The sequence below is a fragment of the Alosa alosa genome, chromosome 6, assembly GCF_017589495.1.
Source record: "Alosa alosa isolate M-15738 ecotype Scorff River chromosome 6, AALO_Geno_1.1, whole genome shotgun sequence".
Classification (NCBI taxonomy): domain Eukaryota; kingdom Metazoa; phylum Chordata; class Actinopteri; order Clupeiformes; family Clupeidae; genus Alosa; species Alosa alosa.
In genome coordinates this window covers 3,791,647-3,810,589 of record NC_063194.1, presented here as the reverse complement: position 1 = coordinate 3,810,589, position 18,943 = coordinate 3,791,647, and the positions used below count along the sequence as shown (strand labels likewise).

Below are 18,943 nucleotides of genomic sequence, written 5' to 3'. Positions count from 1 at the left end.
CCAACCCCCCTTTGTGTATTGTCCAAAGTAATCATAACTGAAACGACCCTTGTAACTGAAATCACACATATGTTCCATAGGGAGAGACACTGTTGTGCAACTGAAAGACAAGCTCATACCATCAATTAAGGATTTAAAAAAATGGTGTTCAAATCAAAAACATTGTGTTGCTTTTCTAAATAACGCTGTGTTTAGCCAAAGAGGACAATGATCTCTTTGAAAGGATTAAGTTAGAGAATAATATATTTTTATACCTACAAAAGAAGAAGAAAAAAAACATAAGACCTTGTGCAGCATTTTTACAGATTCTTATGCGTGGTCGTCCCCGGAGACACCGCGTGGCTTTATTTTCAGAGTTTTCCACTTTGAGGAGAGAGGGCCTGACCGTGCGGTGTAGGGGTGGGGGGTGGGCTGGGGTTGTAGAATGGGTGGGGGACTAAGTCATATATCTTGCGCATATCTAACAGTGCAACCATTACAATATCTTTTTAAAAAAACATGGAACAGAAGAGAAAAAGAGTCACAGCAATTGTAATTGAATCCATAGCTATGCCAGATGTATGCATTATGATAAAAAAAAGACGAAAAAATAACAGGCTTGAAAAAAAAAAGATCCTTTCCTCTGACGTTGCATAGAGTGTTGCTTTACAGGCGGTGCAGTGGACCTCGTCGATTGGGGTGCCACGTGAAAGGATAGCATAGGATGGGGTGGGGTGGGATGAGATGACACAATGCGGAAGGACAGACTGTAAAGCTTGCTATCCTTCGTGTGTGAGGCCATCTCAGATAAAAGACTGCAGTGAGAGGGTGAGGCTTTCACCAGTTCCGAATCATCTCATCTCTGTTTCCGTTACTCCTTCAAGAAGGAATTTGTCAATGTAACCTTGTGCTTCTGCATCGTTGATGCACCAAAGAATCTGTTTTTAAAGTGACTGGCATAACACTATATCATGGCTGTGCTAAGCAGTGCAAATCCAACCAAACACTGTACATTTCACCCTCACACTTCATGCATCTTCTTCTTTAGTACACCGGATAGGGACTGTGGCACTATTGTCATTTCATTATCAAAACACTCTGTAGCCTTCGACTGCTTTTGGATGCACCTGAATAGCCTAGTTTTTAAAGCCCATGTCAGACTGTATGCATATGTTTAATTGCCTGGACTGCCTACCACAATAGGCTGATACTGTTTTTCACCACAGACATTTTTTTCTGCTCCTTTGCACATTATTACTCCCCAACAATTTCATGTTGAGGATCAAAGCTGGGTCTACAGTTAAGTCAGAGGTCCTAGCTTGTCCCACAGCAAAGAATGGTATCATAGCTCCGTGTGAGAACATGCATAACGACACCCTGCACATATCCAAGTCTCTCATCATTCAGAGTATAAAGTCATATCCTCCGAGCATATTACTAGTTCCTGCTTTATGAGATGTATCGCCGATAAATATTCAGCCGGCCTTTCCCGTCTTCATCAAGCTTAGGCATTCATACACATTCAAATACATATCCATCCGTTCAATCATATCCCTGTCCAAAATTCACAGCTAAAGTCGCTCAACCTCTGTCCAGTTTGTTCACTGGTGGTGTTCCGAAGACAAGATCAAATTGTAGTCAAAAGTCAAGCCCTTTTTTTCCCCCTTACTCACTAAGATCAGGCCTCATGCAACTAACCGTAGGTGACAAGGGGAGGGATTAGAGCAGAGGTAAGGCAAGAGTGGGCCCAGTGTTAACCTAGAGTCATGAACAATAGAGAACCAACTGATCCTCGAGATACACACACAAGACAACACACCTACCATAGAGAGCCCAGGACAATGGCTGGAGACAAACATACTGCACCGCTAGAGCAACCATAATCATTTAAAAGACAAAAAAACTTTCCTATGGAACAGTAAGTGCAATGTGCTTCATTTTTATATTGACTGAGAACAAAAGATATATATATTTTTTAAAAAAGAAAATTAAACGTCACACAGAAATGGTTTGCGGAATAGTGAAAGGATCAAACAACGACAAGCAGATTAAAAAAAGATATGTGTCAAACTAACCGATTCATTAAAGGAATCAAACAAGCACTGAGAGCTCTGGTCTCTGAAAAAGTCCATTATCCCTTCCTCAGCCCTCGATTTCTGCTCTGACCATGCAAGCTAAAAACAACCACAAACAGCTTCTTATGGTGAAGAAAAGAGCAATCATAAAAAAAGACCGTGAAAGGGATACTGTCTAATATATCATCACTTTTAGCCCATGTCAATTTCAAACTATCATTTTTCCTGTAATTTATTGATTTACTTTACATATCGGATTCATGTGCTAACTTAGCGTATCTTTGTGTTGTTGACGTTGCCATAGAGTACACACATGGGTCGAAGATTTTATTTGGTCGCTTTTATTGGGTACGATTCTTCTATTTTTTCCATTATTTAAACTTAGTTGCTGTTCTGACAGTGTATGCAGGTTTTAGAATTAGTTAGCTTTTTATTTCAATCAATATGTGTTCGATTGTGTTTGTAAAAGTCTGTGGTAGCTTTTGTTGCAACCTAAATAATTTAAACTGAAAAAAATTCAATATAGCGCCAACAAACTTGTATTATTTGGGCGACTTTAAGCTTGTAGTTTTAACTTATTGTTAACTTAAAAACTATTTATTATTATTGATTATTATTATTGCCTCGTATAAAGTATGTTTTGTGTATATTTATGGTTTTTTTCATTATATTTGCAAGTTTGAACGAATTTAATTTTGCCAAAATGTGGTTACACCTTTTTTTAATTTTCTTTCTTTTAAAAGGGAACAAATAGATTAAAAAACAGCTTTAGAATTACAATTTGGAAAAGTTCTCCATAGGCAAAGAATGCACTGCTATATAAAACTAAATGAGGTGTATAAACATACATGCTGTGTGCTAGATGTTATGCCTTTACTGCCTGTGTTCTGTTTGTCTTGTTAAATGAAAACCTTTTGATTATTTACTCTAAATCACAGTCTTGTTTTTTCTGCCACTTTCTGAAGCCCGCTGTGAGTCGGAACCTGGGGTGAGGCCTAGGGCAAGTGTAGAGCCGGGGCCTGTGTCCACTTCTAGAACATTCTGGAGCAGTGACAAAGGCCCACCGGCTCCAAGTGCTCCCACAATGGCTTTCTTCCCACTGCACTCAGCACCCCGACATGGCCAACACATCGGCTTGTGAAAAACAAATAATGGCAGCCACCCCAAGAGCGGGGCGCTATTTATCATCAGAGTTCGGATAGCAGAAGGTCAGATGGAAGAGATGCATTGTGGGAGATGGAGTCACGGAGCTAGGAACGGGGTCAGCGGTTCCTCTGTTTCTCAACCAACTGTATTTGTGTCTATTTATTTAGAGGGGACACAGAGTTACTTAGAAATGTTCTTCTGACAACAATATCCAGGAATGGTACAATTATTAAGAAAACAAAATACTAGATCAAAACAAACTGACGTTAATGTCGGTGGGTTGAAGAAAATATCTAAATCTCATACTTCCAAACACGACCAAACGAACAAACGACAAAAAAATGTAACCAAGGGGAAAAAAAATAAACCTTTCAGTTTAGTTTAGGATATTTATTACTGGGATTTCAGCTGAAGATGCTTGAGGACTTTTTCATGGAATTGTTTAATTATTTGTACTTTACATGCCAGAAAAAAAATAAAAACTTAAAAGTTACAAATCTCGCTGGTCGGAGTTGTTTTTTCCCTTCCTGTTTTCCCCGCTGCCTGCAATTATGTGGGCAGTTCCCATCAGCCACTCAGACGATCTGACTCACAAGACTCTGACAATTAGGCCAGCCGTTGACTGCACGGTGCTAGAACATGATGAAGCATTAGCTCCTGTGGTAGAGGTAGCTCCACACACACACACACACACACACACACTCACTAACCCTACTTGTGGCAAGCCCTGCCACCACCAATGATGCTAAAGTAGCCACAGCTTCTGCATGGAGTCCACAAATGGATTCCAGTCCACTGTGGCTGTGTCTTAGCTACCGCCAGTCAAACCATCTGATTTAAAACAGTAGTGGGTTGGGAGGGAAGGGGTTGGAATAAAGAGAATGGCACAATTTGGAGCACATTAAAATGGACTTTTATTAGTTGATTCTAGCAGAAATGGAATGTAAAAAGCAGTGCGACAGTGATTGTGATTGTGGGCTGAACCGGAGGACAGAGTTGTGTAGAGGTGTAGAGTGGTGGAACACCTGAGTCCTGGAGCTCACGGGTGACAGCCCGGAGGGACAGGGAGGTCATGGTGATCTTGGATGAGTGCCTAAGTCCCCAATATCAGTAACCTGAGGGGTGGGAGTGGGAAAGTTAGAGGGAGACTCAGACCACAGTCCAGAGCCTACAAACGTAGGCCTCTATCATAATTTAAGATATAGTCATGAAGAAGCATACTATGTGAATAACCAATACATATGCTGTACACAGTACAGATCATAACAACATCTAATTTTTATTCATACCAGAAATCCCAGCCAATGCAAGTAAACCTCACACACTGTCCTAATAAATAGCATTACATGTATATGAACAGAATGCAATCACACACCTCACATTGAAATTGAGTAGTGTAACAACATTTAGGAGTGTATGGTGTATGCCAAAAGAAATAACACCAACAATCGTATGACTATGGAAGACATACAGTGCCGTTGGCTTAAGATGTCTTATTTCAATAGGACTGGAGGGTGTATTAGTGGAGCTGACCTCTAGGGGGAGTTCTGCGCTCTAGAGCTCTGTATGGGAACCAACGTCAGGGTTGACTGGCTCTGGCTCGTGGCACACAGCTGGGGTGGTGAACTCCATCTGGTACTCACAGCGACTGGGCTCAGAGGTGGAGATCACCACTGTCTCCTTCCCACAGATGAGCTTCACCTGAGACATACACATATACACACACACACACACACACACACACACTTTTTGATTTGTGCCAAAATGCTGGCATATTAAATACATTATAATATCATATGCTTTGCTTCAGTGGCTCCACCATGAAAACTTCAAACTTGGTAAATTAAAGCTTTTTAGACATTCTCTCCCTCACACTTTGGTGCACCTGGCTTCCTTACAACAGCAGTCAAATGACCATCAACAATGAAATCCATTTTAGCCTGTTTAAAGGCACACTGTGCAGGTTTTTTAGCTTAATATGCAAGTTTTTTTGCTTAATTTACCTTCATTTAACAGCTTCAGAGTCATTGGAATGGTTATATGACTTTTTTCGGGTTGAATGGTGGCCGCCTGTGAGCGGAAAAACCACCCTTGCAACTGTGGGCCGACGGCCTCAGTGTCAGGAAGTATAACGAGTGTAACGAATTGCTTTACTGCATTCAAATACACATACACGCCAGGCACCGGCTAGAAAAAGGTAGTGATGGAGTTTCTCAGACATTAGTCATGACAAAGCCAGCGAAAAAGAAGCAAAAACCGGGAAAACAGTAAGGAAATTGTCAATACTGCATAGTTTACCTTTAATGTCAGGCGTAAGTAACCCACCATTTCACAGCACAGCACTGACTAAACACATTATTGTTCACAAGCAAAATACACAGTGTATTATAAAAACAACTCTGTTTTACCTAGCAACACACACTGATGCTTTTGTGCTGCTGATGAGCCATTGTGGAAAGAACAGTGACCCTCATTGTCACATAAACTTAAGGCACCCAGCAGTACTTATAGATAACCCATTACCCTGATAGATGTCCTAACTGTCTATAAAGGCATCAATATGATTTATGAACATCAATAACTACCACCCAGTTCAGCATAATCACATATTCAAGCAATCAAATATTCATTTCATGTTATGGTACATTCACTTTTCAAATTAAGTAGACATGTCAATAGTGTATGATTGATCATGATGATAATGAGTATACACTCTATGGACAAAAGTATTGGGATGCCTGCCCAATACACCCACAGGAACATCAATGACATCCCATTCTAAACCCATGGGCATGGGCATCAGTATGGAATTGGGCCCCCCTTTGTAGCTAGCTTCCACCCAGCTGGGAAGTCTTTCCACAAGATGTTGGAGGGTCTGTGGGAATTTTGACCTCTTCATCCAGAAAAGCATTTGTGAGGCGAGGCACTGATGTTGGACGGGAAGGCCTGGCTTGCAAAGTCAGTTCTAGTTCATCCCAAAAGGTGTTTGATGGTTAATAGAATCCTGTTCTATGTGAGCCAGTCAAGTTCTTCCATATAGTCCTGTCCATATGGTGTATATTATACTATTCATCTTGTGTCTCTCTTATAGACCGTTTCAATCTGTAACTAGAGGGTCATTCCACGAGGGTCAGGGCCCACGCATTTAGGTCTCAAAAAATTCTGAAAAAATTACCAGGTGTACCTAGGTTACCTAGGTTACTTTCCAAGTACAGCCAGTTTTACGGGGGGAGGGGGGTGTCGATTTTGTTCTGCCTTTTTTTTTGTCAAAGTTCACAAGCCCATAGCGCAAGAACTAAACCATGTAGAAGGCTCCAATTTTGCATGCTGGTACATAAATAGGAATAGTATGTAGCAAAATCACCACATTTGGTCTGGATGATCCTGCATGGTCATAGCTGTCCCTCAAAGTTGATCAAAATTTTATTGGAGTTTATGGCTGGGCTCTGTTTAGGCCTTCAGAGGACATATTTGTACTCAACATAGGCTCTTAATTCATTTTCCTTACTGATATAAGTAGAAACACTCTTGAAAAAAGCAATGAACAGAAAATAAATTCCTTCAGGGTCTGAATTTTGGTTCTCATTTTCAGAGCACCCAAACACCAATTTGACTCATCTTATGCAAATCTTTCTTTTTTATTTTCCACCCTGAACATGGGCAAAATGCACCATCAATATGTTTTATATAGAGTTACCACAGTGCCACCTGTGGTTGAGAGTAACCTGTGGTAACTCTTTACAAAACATATTGATCTCAATGGTGCATTTTGCCCATGTTCAGGGTTTTTGAGACCTAAGTGCGTGGACCCTGGTTGAATTGACGTGGAACGACCCTAGAGAGTTCCCGGTTGAAACATTCAAAACCAACGCAGATACTATGAAATAATGAATCAGACTTTAGAGTAATGCTCTAGAAAACGTTGACTATGTATATACACACACATATACACATACACACCGGTACATGTGGTCTTTCTATATGAGTGTTTGTAGTGAGTGACTCACAGTAGTGGAGCGGTTGGGCCCCTGCCAGCAGCCTGTTCCGTGTTCGTACTTCATCACCATGTACTTACTGTCCACTGGACCGGCCCAGGAGCCCCACGACCTACAGGCAGAGGGAGCAAGGGAGGGAGAAACGACGAAAGATCAAAAACAGGATGCACTAAAGTCGTGAAGAATGAGTAGGACTTCATGCACAACAAGCAAGTATGGATGCACCGATTCTGGGCCGATACCGATGTACGGATACACACACACACACACACACACACACTCACACCAACCCCCACCCACCCACCATCCATCCATCTACCTTTGAGCATAAGAAATTCCATTACTGACAAAATCCTTTTAGGAGTACATGACAAACTTGAACTTAAAAGGCAAATAGGAACTAGTTAAGTTGCATACTAGTTGCATAGACATTACAGACGTAGAGGTGATTGAGCTCTAGTCTTACCCAAGGTTGGTCTCAGATCCCCCGTATTTGGGTTTCTGTGAAACTCGGTTGAAGGGGCAGAGTCTGTAGATATATCTGAGAGAGAGAGAGAGAGAGAAGACAGCATATATATATATATATATATATATTTTGCTTAGTCTTTCTTTCTTTTCTCCCTTATTGAATTGAGCTACCTCTTTTACTGCCAACATTGTTGTGTGGCAATAAAATATATTTTATCTTATCTTAAACCTCCAAGCAATTAACATGAGGGTGTGTGTGTATGGAGAAAACTTACTCGCTAGTGGTCAAATCGTAGCACTGACTGTAGAGGTAAGTGAACTCCCCAGAGGTGCCAAAATCAAAGGACAGCTCCTTTTCGATGGACCTGTGAACACACACACACACACACACACACACACACACTTCATGAATCTAGTGCCCTTGTACCTCAACTAATACTAACAACAACCAGGTGGGTCATGGGCAGGGCTCTACACTAACATTTTTTTCCTGGAGCACTTGTGCGTCCAAGTTAAAAAACTTAGGAGCACAGACAAAAATTTGGGCGCACAGTCACTTCTGAACTTAACTTACACATAATCTAACATTACACTGCAGCTAACAGTTAAATGTGCCAGTGCACCAATTGCGAATATTAAGAATGACTGACAACATTTAGGCTACAGGAAACAGGATTTTAAAAATCAGTGCCTACTTTATTTTCAGTCTGTTCTATTTTCCTACATTTTGTTAATGTAAAATAATATAATACATTGCCATATTTGCATTTAGCCTGTATATTAAGTATACTGCCAAATGTAGGCTAATTTATTTATTTGTAAATCCATCTGTAGCTAATCCAAATATGCCCATGGTGACCTATCTGACTACATATTGCCTAATACTACTACTAAAACAGTCTATTTTCTCTTCCACAAAACCCAACATAGGCTATCAAGGATATATATTTTTTTTTTATCCTTTTTTTTTAAATATCTGCATTGATGGGGGCAGTAGACAAACGTTAGGCCTACTTTCGTTTTGCACTTCAACTTGTATTCGGTGTAAACAAACAAGCATGCGTGGAAGCCTGGAGTTGTCAGTAGCGTTCTACCTTTGAATAAAATGGGAGTATTACGGGAGGCTACTTTTGTGCCTGTTCGCTACAGCTATATTTTGCATATAGCAGCCAATACGTCAACTGGGATAAAAGGCATGTTCGGTTACCTTTTCTTCTCTCACTGCATTCTCAGAATCTCATCCTGTTCCTCCTATATCCAATGAATTCGGTGGATAGAAGAACTAATTTCTTCAATCTTTGCATCTTGGCTGGCTAGTCTACAGTAACTTTCCGCTTTTTCTGCGCGCTCTTGGATTTGATAGAAGCGACTATAGCGAGTCACACCGATAAATTGCTAACGTTGATGGGAGGTGTAGTTTTTATGCTGCATTCGCGACGTCATTCTATGGTTTGCACATGTTTCTCGATGTTGCGGTGTATTTTGTATACAAACATTGACATGGTTAGAAGTCATTCGCACCAGTGCGCCTAAATATTTTTTGCACTTTCGCCGCCATCATTTTTTCGCGTAATGCGAAAGTGAAATGGGCGCACTGTAGAGCCCTGGTCAGTGGTCATGGTATCCATACAGATGACGATGCACAGCGTATCTGCACAGCGCTGTAAGTCAGTGTGTTTTGGATGACCATTTCAAAGCTAAATGAAGAAGCGTTCAGTTTAATGAAGACATTTTTGCCTTTGAAATTATTCATGGCTCAGTGTACTTGCTTTACACAGAGAGAAAGGGCTGTGAAGAAAATGAAGCTAGAATAACCTTTAGAGGGGAGTGCTTTGGCACTTACTTGATTTGATCGTCCACTTCTCGTAGAGCCCTTTCGGCCTCATCAAAGTCGTCGCGGGTTTTCTGAGCAGCTGCACAACAGGGGAGAGAGCAAAGGCTGAGAGCTGACCTCAGAGAGACACACAAGGCATGCTAATGGCCATGCCTACACACACAAACCCTAAACCCAGAGACACGCGCACACACACACACACACACACAGACCCAGAGACACCCACACAGACCCAGAGACACACACACACAGACAGACACACTATGAGCCGGCCATTATGGTACAGACAGATGACCTCAGTCTCTCTCACCATCGATGAGGGTTTGGGTCTCTGCGTCGTAGGGCGGCATGGCCTCCTCATCCTGCTCACTCTTTTCCGGGGTGTGCACAGTGGGTATGGGCTGCGAGAGAGGAAACAAACACACACACACACAATTTACCGTCAGTTTATGTGGAATTTACATGCTGGAGAGATGCATATTATCTAGATCACGTATCCAGTAGCCTATACATAACTATGGCCTGTGAGGAAAGACCATGAACAGCAGATCACAAATGAGATCACAAAAGAGAGGGAACCGTTGCTGCACCTTGTCACTATCCTCTTCAGGGTAATCATCATCCTCATCGTCATCTTCGTTCTCCTCATCCTCGTCAACAGGCTCGTCGTCGTGGTACGGCTCATTGTCTGGGACAGGTGGACGGTTGTCCTCTACGGGGGGATCTACCGCAGCCGAGTCGGCCTGAGACTGAGATAGAGCCCGCAGAGGAGTGCGTCAGAGCAGGAGACGGGCTGCACACAACACACACCCCCCAACACACTCCCACACAACACACCCCCTACAACCCACACCAGCAGTAACAGTGGCAGAGGTGGTCAATTTCACCTCCATTATTACAGCACAGGGTCCGTTTCCTACTAACACCTGTACTGCCAATGTGATCGCCTCCTGACTTCCTGTTTATTACTACTAACACCTGTACTGCCAATGTGATCGCCTCCTGACTCCTGTTTATTACTAACACCTGACTTGGAACCAGAGCATCTTGCAACAAAGTAGTAACAAAGGTGAAATGAATTGTACTGACTGACGAGACAGAAGTATAGTTTAATCATGGAGAGGGAGTATGCAAAAACAATGCCTGGGATAAGAGAGAGAAAGAAAGAAAGAAAGAAAGACTTACCTCAGATATGTATTTGTCTTTTATGTTGTCCCATGCAGACTCAAATGATGAGGTGTCCACTTTGCCTGCCCCACCTAGTAGAGCCTGATGACACACACCCACATCACATCACACCCACATCACACACACACACACACATCACACACACATCACACACACATCACACACACACACATCGCAAACACATCGCAAACACATCGCACACACATCACACACACATCACACACACACACATCACAAACACATCGCACACACACACATCACAAACACATCACACACACATCACAAGAGCGCTGACCAACTAGAACCTCTGACTACAGATGCATGAGGGGGTCACTTATCCAGGCCTTAAAAAGATCACAAAGCAGAAGAGACAGAAAAAAGACAGACAGAAGAAAGAAAGAAAGAAAGAAAGAAAGAAAGAAAGAAAAAAGGAAAGAAAGAATACCTGTGCTTCAGCTTCTGTCAGAGCTCCATCAGAGTCTGGGTCGAGCTCAGTGTGGGACTGCAACTCTACTACGGACACGCTACAACAAAGACACACACACACACCAAACCGCATTAATCACTGGCCAAGACACACAAAGCAATCTGTCACACACACACACTTACACACAGTTGGACTTACTAGCCATCTGCATCATCATCCAGTTCCAAAAATGCTTCCGCCATCTTGGTTTTGTCCTTCTCGGCACGAATGATGGCCTTTTGGTCTGCAATGAAGAGATGGCGATTTTCACAAGGTCAATTCCATTTCCATTATACTTCTTATTGCGGCGGTCATATAGGTTTAGTCAGATTTTTTTTTTTTTTTTTTTTTTTCAGATGCCCAAATTTCCGTCCAATGATTCCCGGGACACTGAAAGACCGGGTACACAAAACTTGGTGGACATGTAACCCCACATGGATAGCATGGAACCATCGTTTTTCGTTTTGATCTGTAGCCCCCGCTGAATTGGACCCCCAAAAGGAGGGTAGGGCAGACACAGTTTTCTGTGAATATCTCGAAAACCGTAGGGTTTAGGAGGACCATTTTTCTTTTTGTATGTTGATCTCAAGGGGCCATGTCAACCCATTCCATAACCACTCATTTCATGTATAGCCACCTAGTTAAAAATTAAAAAGCAAAAATGAGGTGTTTTCATCACAATATCTCTGGCTGACAAGGTCAAAACTGCACGAAATTAAAAGTGTAGGATCATTATGACACCCTCTGAATGCATGCCAAGTTTTGTGTACTTTCGTTCATGGGGGCCTTACAATAAAATAATTTATGTGTACATTTAGTGGCGTACACCAACAAGGATTCCGGGACACTGAAAGATCGGGGTACACAAAACTTGGTGGGCATGTACCCCCACATGGATAGCATGGAACCGTCATTTTTCGTTTTGATCTGCAGCCCCCGCTGGACTGGACCCCGAAAGGAGGGGTAGGGCAGACACAGTTCTCTGTGAATCTTTTATGGTATGTTGGTCTCAAGGGCCCACATCAACCTGGCTCATAATCACTCATTTGTGATTTGCCCCGGTAAAAAATGAAAATGCAATATTATTCTGCTTTAATCGCCCCTATCTTCAGTTCAGTTATCTTCAGTTGTCATTCAAAAGATGTTCAGAACTGCACCAAATGTTATGTGTATGATTGACCTGGCATTCTCTGGGGGTCTGGGGGTATGCCAAGTTTCGTAGAATTTCATCCATGGGGGGCTAAAAATTAGGTTATGTGTACATTTAGTGACTGTACACTCATTGGCCTGTAAATGGCGGTGCACACATATAAACATGCACACACACAGGCACCCACATACTATCGGTATTAGAACGGCCGATACATAATTACAAGGACCAAAACTATAAATGCGGTTATACCAAGCAAATTGATAGCAGCACTGTTTGTATCTTTCGACTGTCATTTATTGCACGTGCTACAAAATCATTCTGTGCAATGGAAGATTTACCAACGTTACACCGGGTCTGATACAGTTTTGCCTATACATCGTGAGACTGAGGCGCCTGTTTATTTTGTTTTAAGTGCGTGCAGGGTGTGAGAGGGGAATCGATGTGCTTTGATTCCAGCTTGGTAGTTGTAGTCTGTGAAATTAAAAAGCGGTGTGTGAAGTATCCAAACAATGACACCTTCATTTCATTATGGCTGCTTTAGCAACACACCTTAAGCTACTGTGTAGTGGGTCCCATTTAGAAGTGGCTACTTAATTCGCGCTTTCCTTGACTCATGGAGCTGCGTGAATCTTATTACAAATTTTCGCCACGATATGGCAGTTTAAGTCCGCTTGATACTGTAAGTCGATAAATAATAAAGTATTACATGAACTAAAGATGACTAAAATCTTATGTAGAAGAAGAAACATTCACAAAAAATCCATCCATCCAAAAATGACCTTTGTTTTTGATAGCTGTTGAAAACGGCATGGAACTGACAGAGATGTTTTTGTTTATAAATACATAAAAATAACATTATAACATTATGCTGATACCTTTTGCTTTTCCCAAATACAATGTAGCCTACAGGTGTAAGTGACCTTTCATCAATCCAGTTGCAATGGATGAACTGTGATGACCTGCCCTACTTGTGATTGTTTAGAGAGAATTAATAACAATGGTACATCTTCTTTGGATATTCTACAATCTATTCACCTTTTCAGCACCAGTAGGCTACTTTCTGTGCAGCCGCACACACACACTCAGGCATGCCAAACAAGCATACACAAAAGTTTCAAGAGTGGGGGATGGAGTAAAAGATGGAGACAAATTGAATTTATTTTTGCGAAATGGATGTACAGGACTGAGCGGCGGTCATATTTTGTACCGCTATGCGGTACATCTAGTTTAAGATATCACAACAACTAAAGCTTAGCCTAACTCTCAACATCTATAACTACTAGATATGTATCATTTTATGTTTCTTTCCAGTGAAATATGCCTTGATCACATGGTATAATTTATATTTCATTGAAAATAATATCTTGTAACCACATAGATGAAACTTTACACCACTCACACAATAACATTAGGCAGACGCAAGACATCAAACGTGCTAAGCCTACAAAACATTGTGGCCCATTCGGTTAACTACAAGGCTGCACTCACCTTCCCAGGCCTTGAGGTGGCGCTCTTTGGCTTCCTTCTCAGGCTGCTCCGCCACTTCCTTCACTGTTCTCAACGCCTCCACTTTCTCCTCCATGGTCCTCCGGTTGGTCTGCATCTCTGTCATCTTGCCCTATGCAGAGAGAAGAGCAGAGGACACATGTCAGCCTCCTATTTGCTGAGATACAGCCATCGGGCAGAGGATGAAACTGACATTCTTTCATGGATGGATAGATCTCACTCGGATTTCATGGATTTCACTTCACACTAATGACATTTTCTCTGTTATCTCTCTTGCTTTTATTTTGATACAATGTAACACTTCACTAAAAAGATGACTAAAATGTTATCCCAAGAAATGTAATGGTATCTAAAGAACTCCTCTTAATAACAATAGTCCACAATGAGCTTGCATGATGACCAATATTTTGCACTAGAAGCTTGTGGATGTTATATTTGTAGGTAATTGTTATTAGCCTCTTGCTTTTGGTGTGTGGGCATATCATAACATTGTTTAATTTTGAAAAAACTGCACACAACAGTTTGTACTGTTTTCAGGGCATTTGTCGAAAGGACAACAATATTCCAAGTAATGCATATCATTACACCAACAACACAATGTCAATGTCATGAACTTGTGCAATTCAGTGCCTAAGAAGTTTGATGTAATTGTATAAAAAATCTACTGTTTGAAAATTCACTTGAAAATGCATTTTATGTTTCCCATTCCATTAAAATCAAGTGAGGGTATGTGGCAAAAATAAAACCCAACAGCATCCCCTTACGGTCTGTTCATGCACACAGTGTCTACCCAGTGAGTGACCACACCCTCCCGCTGCTGGATGCAGGCACTTCCTCACCTGTTTCTCCTCACGCTGTTTCTTGGCCTCGTTGATTAGCTGTTGTTTGAGAAGGAAGCCCTCTTTGGCGATCTCGGCCTGCTTCTGGAGAGTCTCCCTCTCCTGACGGCCCAGCTCTCTACAGGCAAACAGCACAACCCCTTAGGCTTCACACATATGACGTTGAGTGCTTAGTGTGTGTGTGTGTGTGTGTGTGTGTGTGTGTGTGTGTGTGTGGGAGGGTGCTCAAACAGGCTTAGTTTAGTGTTCATCTGCAGTCAAACTGGTCTTTGATCTCCTTGAGGGTTCCATGGGGGGCACCATGATGACCCAGAGTTGGAGGGCTGGTGCATCACCTAGGTTACCACAGTCACCCACCTCCCAGTCCTCCAAAAACGCTACAGGTGACTAGACAGCTGAGTCAGCTGGGCACCAGAAGGCTTGACCAGGATTTGAACCCGGGCCATTGTGAGCTGGCAGCCTCTGGGCTAATGACGCAAGCCACTCAGCACCTCCCCACTACATTTACATTGCAAATCACTAGAGGAGTTGCATGACTGATCGTAATTACAGCTGAAGATCATGAGTCCGTCACACATCTGCTCTGTATGTAATTGTAAATCCTACTCTACTCTAGAGCTGTCATTGTTCATACTAGAAATAAAGCCTCTAGCTTAATACATCTAGGTATTTAAAATATTGTTTGAAGGTCCAGAACTCAAACAGCATATTTAATCAACTAAAGTTGAGTATCTATTCACTCAAATGTATTGAAATGGAAGCTTATCCTGTCGGCTTGCCTGTTTCTGACCAAAATGTAGTGTTGCATACGTGGTGGTAGCTTTCTCTATGACCAGGTAAAAAAAAAATATTCCAACATCGCACAGATGACCTTGTAAGCTTTTACAGTTTACCCTGTCTAAGAGCATCAAATGCTACTTTATGTCCCACAAGGTGATCTTATCAATATAACATTCAACGGTCCATGCTATGGCCTCACTTGGGGCCAGGAAGGAACCGAGGTGTGAGAACACTAACATTTGGGGAAACTGATATATCTGATAACCATCCCAGTCAAGGAGTTATCTACTCATTAACATTTAGAGTGTAGGAGGGACTTTTGAAACAGAATATATCCCAAGAGTTTGAGATACTCAATAGTCACTCTACAACATTGGCGCCCAGAAGTACGTCACATGTACTTCTGTGATTGCTTTTTATTGGAATAAAGATTGAAGCTTCATTAACCAAAGAAACATCCTTTTTTTCCCTTTGAACACCTTGTGTTTTTCTTACAACCTGAACACTGAGTCAACTAGCTCAAATCAAATAATCTAGTCAGAAACACTCACTCAGATGTAATGAATTAAAGCGCTTACCTGCAGGTGTTCTGACATGAGGCGCCACTGTTGTATTCGTCAGTTGTGTCACAGCAGTCTGTGGAAAAAACACATTTTAAGAAAGACTAAGGCAGGGAGAGATAGCTCAACTCATCTCTGCTGTAACATCCAGAGGAGAGCGGTATTTTGATTTTCCCCAAATGGCCTGGTTGTTTTGCTACATTGTTTCAAACATTGATCTAGCTTAATTCTGTCAATTAAACATCTCATGCGGGCTGTCTAAGTTTACTTAGCTATATTGTAATGAATGATCCATTACCTTGGATATCATGGGGGATTTTTTGTTTGTTTGTTTGATTTATGTATATTTTTATGTAATGTACTATTCAATTGTGAGAGACCCAGTATCTCAGCCAACCCCATTTGAATTTCAGGCAACCCCACATAAGGTCCTGACCCCAAGGTTGGGAAACGATGGATTAAGGTGACATACATATATGCATTTGCATCAGGTGAATACATAAATGTATCAAATAAACAGTCAAAACAAACAGGGTTTTTCATGGGGACAAGTAAAAAAAACCTTATTTTATCTACACTTCAACATTTCATGCGTGTCAGGATCAGAGTTTGGGACAAGTGCAACAACATCTCCTTACCACATATGCCATCATTAATACGAGATGATGGGATGAAAGTGGGTTTGTATCCTGCATTGGTGCAATGAAAACTACCATTGGGACAGGCAGCCGTGCCTATGGGAACAAACACACATATTTATTGAATTGAATTATTGAATTGATATTGAATCAGTGATAGTGGGCTCATGGTGTAAGCCTATGGTATGAAATATATTCTTCTGTTCTGTGCATTCCTATTTGTGTGCCACATACCTGGTTCATCCGATCCATCCTTGCAGTCACAGTAGTCGTCATTTACACGGTCGAATGGAATGGTTCGAGACCCATCCAGACAGGTGAATGGCTTGTTCTCCTCATAGAACTGCCGCTCTGTTAGAGGTAAGACCAAGACAGAAAAATACATGGAGGATACATGGGTGAACGTTGCTAGGTATTTATTTCGCTTGGTATTCTATAAATTCAACGGGAGGTCCAGTGAGTCACCATTAACTTACTAGACAGAGGAACTCCACGAGGCCGCTGAACTTCAACAGCATTAGCAAAGCTAACACAGAGACTTATGGCCAACAGTAGATACGCACAGGACATGATGCAGAGGGGATGCGAGACAAGACACTTAAGTTATTCACACCTAAAAATGAAAAAAATATTGATGTCAGGACGAACATCGAGCTGGCAATCATATCAGGAATTGTAATCATGAATAGCTGAGGGTAGCTCACAACAACAGTTTGCTAAATTGCATATTCCCATCAACCCTACGTTTTCTACGCTAGGTTTTAAAACGTTTTGACTGTTTCAGGCCCCTAAACTAAAGGAAACTTCTAAACGGAAGCTTCTAATGCAGCTATCAACCAATGCTAGTTAACGTTACTTCAGCGATATAAGAGAGGTTTTGGTTAGCTTTCTGGCTAAAGCCATATCAGACAGCAAGGTTAACTTAGACCTGTTTACTGTCTAGCACTATGGGTTAAACAACCACGAGCATGCTAATTCGAACAGTCTCTTTATTAAACGAGATGGCATCATTGTGATTCCACAGTCGGGTTAACTTTCTGAAAAACATTTCTCTCACCGTTTGTAGTAGTACGTTTGCGTATCTTACAATATAGCCCAAAAACCGTGCATTCAAGGAAACTGACATATAATTTAACCAGTTCTAGTAAATCAGCTAATTCTTCATTACCTACTTCCGTAGCCGTTGCAGGGGAGGCGTCCAGCGTTTACAGACGCATAGTGTTGTTCTGATTTGATTGGTTTACAGCGAGGCCATTTTCTTCAATGCCTTGTGGGAAATGGTGGCTGGCACACCTGTTGGAAAATAATGAACACTAGGTAGACACTAGACTCTCTCGCACTAGACACCAGACCCCGTAATTTTGATCAATCGGTAACATTCAAGAGGAATAAGTTTCATAGTAATTTTTGACATACCACCCTAGAATGAGAAAATATGCGATAGCACTGCATTTGGGTTAGCTTTTTGTGTTTTTATCAGCCTGTTTATGTCCATTGTATGTCTACGGAGGGATATCTTACAGGTGAATAGGCTATTAACTAATAGATAGCCCCACAGAACTTGCACAGCTGATCTACATTAAGTCAATAATTTCTTGTATTGCTTTTATCTGAAATTGTATGTATAGGCCTAAATATGTAAATGAGCCATTTTCTACTGAAATGCAATACTTTGCATACATTTTAAGTAGGCCTAGGCTACAGAAACCTTAACACTGGATAAAGTCAGGTAAAAAAAAACTATCTTTTTTTTTGGACAGCCATTAAAAAACATCTTTTCACAAACACATTTTCTCAACTCTCAACCAGAAATCTCTACTTCAATTACAAACACTAACGTTTCCAGTTATTCCGTTTCAGTTATTACTCCTACATTTCTATCAAAGAGTATCTTTGTTTCTATGCAACTTCACGAAAACATGCGTGCGCAACTAAGAGGCAGAAAGCAGCATAGAACAGCATAGCAATGCTCTCCATGAAAAGAATAAAATTATTTTTTGTGCTGAAAACTGCACCAATTCGAAATAACGACAGTTACAGAATGTTAAATATAGCCTATAATGGAATGCATATCTTCGCCAAAAATGACAAAATACGATGTTATATTAATAATGCAAATGAACGGCAAACTTTGAAATATAGTCTGAAATGAGATGTTATTATCATTGAGACAACAGGGGTAGCCTATACAAAAAAATCCGATTGTAGCTTAGGGCTACCTCAGCCGACTCGTTGTGGACGGCCACCAAGCCTTTTCTGCCCCACGGCTGCGCGCGCATCTAGTTTTGTTGTAAACGGGATACCCATGTATGCTGG

General features: G+C 41.4%; 1 protein-coding gene across 3 annotated transcripts; it reads right to left on the bottom strand.

Annotated features, from left to right (window-relative positions):
• Positions 1–4,096: 4,096 nt before the first annotated feature.
• Positions 4,097–17,900, bottom strand: prkcsh (protein kinase C substrate 80K-H). Of its 3 annotated transcripts, none has more exons than XM_048245458.1 (18): positions 17,796–17,900; positions 17,104–17,240; positions 16,862–16,978; positions 16,628–16,723; positions 16,008–16,065; positions 14,650–14,767; positions 13,793–13,922; positions 11,311–11,395; positions 11,131–11,209; positions 10,683–10,766; positions 10,088–10,246; positions 9,808–9,898; positions 9,507–9,576; positions 7,939–8,028; positions 7,662–7,736; positions 7,208–7,307; positions 4,734–4,901; positions 4,097–4,315 (listed from the first exon to the last, which is right to left on the bottom strand). In XM_048245458.1, exons 2-17 carry the CDS (start codon positions 17,195–17,197, stop codon positions 4,755–4,757), a joined length of 1,593 nt encoding a protein of 530 aa, XP_048101415.1. In that variant the 5' UTR covers positions 17,198–17,240; positions 17,796–17,900; the 3' UTR covers positions 4,097–4,315; positions 4,734–4,754. The 3 variants fall into 3 exon arrangements, with proteins under 3 accessions (XP_048101415.1, XP_048101417.1, XP_048101416.1); XM_048245460.1 differs by having other exon boundaries at positions 17,800–17,895; XM_048245459.1 differs by having other exon boundaries at positions 17,685–17,809.
• Between the last annotated feature and the right edge of the window lie 1,043 nt (positions 17,901–18,943).